This window comes from Gavialis gangeticus, unplaced genomic scaffold (assembly GCF_001723915.1).
Source record: "Gavialis gangeticus isolate Ggan-Ray unplaced genomic scaffold, GavGan_comp1, whole genome shotgun sequence".
Taxonomy (NCBI): domain Eukaryota; kingdom Metazoa; phylum Chordata; order Crocodylia; family Gavialidae; genus Gavialis; species Gavialis gangeticus.
Window position 1 is genome coordinate 23,852,402 of NW_017729008.1, and position 2,668 is coordinate 23,855,069.

General features: G+C 37.1%; 1 protein-coding gene across 7 annotated transcripts in view; it reads right to left on the reverse strand.

The window, feature by feature from the left end:
• CACNA2D1 (calcium voltage-gated channel auxiliary subunit alpha2delta 1) overlaps nt 1-2,668 on the reverse strand; it is an 859,989-nt gene that overhangs the window by 110,013 nt on the left and 747,308 nt on the right. For all 7 annotated transcript variants that reach the window (XM_019509506.1, XM_019509501.1, XM_019509505.1 and 4 more), the window contains exon 16: nt 1,102-1,170. In XM_019509506.1, coding sequence (XP_019365051.1) covers nt 1,102-1,170 — 69 coding nt within the window. The remainder of the gene's footprint in view (nt 1-1,101; nt 1,171-2,668) is intronic.

Here is a 2,668-nt window from a genome sequence, read left to right on the forward strand (position 1 = left end):
GCAGGCAGCTTCTGCCTCAGCATGTGGGGCTCCAGCTCCCACTCCTGGCCACCTTCTGGTGCGATAAGCAGCCACCTGTGGGCAGCTGAGTGGGTGGAAAGTGGAAGCAGGCGAGACTCAGCCCCATGCAGAGAACTGTGGCAGCAGCCATGGGCCAGATACGATCAGCTGGTAAGCCAGATCTGGCCTGCAGGCTGTATTTTGCCTACCCTTGTGTTAAGCGGTAAGAAGATACAAAGATCCAAGTAAATATATATAAGCTCCCACGCTAAGAAACTTACGTTTTCATGGTTGAGTATGTAAGAAATGCAGTAAACAACAGATAATAGTATAAACATGTGAGGTGTCTCTATTTATTTTATAGAATTATGGAAAAATAGGGCTAGAAGGGACTTTAGGGAAGTGATCTAGTTTAAAGTGAGTGTGTATGTGTGTGCGTAGCTCTATGATGCCAAGGAAACATTTAAATTCAAGATTTTCTAATTTTGAGCATTTCACTTTGCAACTCAAGGGTTACTATACAGTATGCAATTTACAGTATATTTATAAACTTATTTGGATCATCTTTCAAAAAAGTAGTAAGTGCAGTACGAAGTTAGATCATATAATAAAGATGCCCTTTTGAGAGGAAGACAGATATTCCTCTTCCATACTCAGAAACCCACCTGTCCTTTCCTGACACTCTCCTAGATAAGTGACTGTTCTTCCATGTAACTATTGCCTATTGTCCTGAAACTTCATAGCTTCCATGTTTTTTTATAAAGGCAAATGGACAGCCTCTCCTGGAACATCTCTGCATCATTACCACCTATTCCCCATCTAGCTATTCATCCCATAAGGAATTCTCAGTGTCATCAGGTCACGCAGGAAGATCAAGTAATGTCACGTATTGAAATTTAGGACAACAAACAACGTAATCTGTATTTCCTTATGCCCAGATTATCAGAAACTTGATGTAACAGTATATTTCTAGCTGTACATGCAATTAGACTATAGCCTATAATCTTTTATGCAAATATCTATTTCCAAGAAGATTTCTCCACCAAGTTTAATTAATATAACTGAAATGTCTTTTTGACTTAAGTAATACTTCATGCTTACTTTTTTTCCATCTTGGTCTTTTGTTAGATTGAAGACAGGCAGGGTTCCGGTAATGACAAGGCCCAGTTCCTGGAATATAATCAGAGATGGAAAACAGCAGTTAATGGCAAACATTAAACTAGAATATATTAAAACAAATACTTACTTTCTCTAAATCTGTGATATTTTTAGTCTGGGTATTAGGTTTTTTTGAAAAAACTGAAACAGCACACTTTGAATATAATAATATATTCTAACATGAGTGATCATTGTCAAATAATGGACGTAAAACACTGCGCAAATATTTTTTAATAAAGTAATTAATGACCATACTTTTCAAATTCCATGGCTTATCAAAAACGCGTGCATGTAATTCTTGGTATGTGGCAGGTGAAAGGACCAGTTTTAAAAAAGGAATGGTGTAATATAATCTGACATTGCATAAAAATTAGGATAATGAGACTGTATTTACATCTATACACCATTTTTCTCTTGCACAGTTACTGCTAACTAAGGTATTTATTAATAAAAAAATAAAAAGGGTAGTAAAAATGTAGGTAACAAGTGGGTAACATGACAAAGCTGTAAGGAAAACTCATAAAGTAGGTTACACTACTCCTGGTATCTACATTTTGCCTCGTCATTCCAGGAATGCTATCTTTAAACAGGAGTGTGTCTTGGGATGATGCACTGTAACAATGTTATTACATCACAGCTAAATAGTGAAAAGTAATAACAATAATTTAGCTACAATTCAAATTTCAGTAATACATCAGGTGTATCCTGTGGATTTATCATCTTACTTTTATCATTCGTTTTTGGAGCTCTCCTCAAAAACTCAAATGTCAGTGGCTCCAAAACTTTTTTCTTGTCATCATCCTGTTTTGAACGGGGAAAATTTCAAGCTACCCCATGCATGTAGCTGCAACTTTTTGTGTTCTCACAATTATTGGGAGGTGGGGCATTACTATATAGTAAGTGCCCCTGTCTATTTACTGTGTGGATTGGAACAGATATGCCAAGACTGCAAGATAGCAGACATTCGTAAGTCCCTGGCCCTGCTAACTGCAGGTTCATATACTATTTCATAGGAAGTCAGAATTAAACTGGAACAAATTTAATCATTTTATTTAGAGATAAAAACCATTCTGGTTTAGCTCTGACTTATCAAGTAACTGAGGGCACCAATGAAAATTGAGGTGTTGTAAGTCTCTATCCCCTGTTAATTAAGGCAACTATGCTTTCACCCACAAATATGTCCTACTGAAAGCTAAACCAGGGCAGCCTGTCCTTGAATGAAACAGAGCTAAGTTGTCATGGTAGCAGAGGACACAGGGACCATTATGGAGCAATCAATGCACAATAAAGTCTTAATACCTGCAAGAAGCCTGACTAAGACACATTACATAGTAAGCCTTTGAAGAGACTCAAGATGACATTGTTTTACAGATGTAATGGGAAAAATTCTGTTGCAGAAGTCAGACACTCAGTCATAGAAGAAGAAGAAGAAGAGAATAGATATTTTAGGTATACTACACAACAACACAGAACAGTAAACAAAACACAGCACAGAGGTCAGACACAGTCA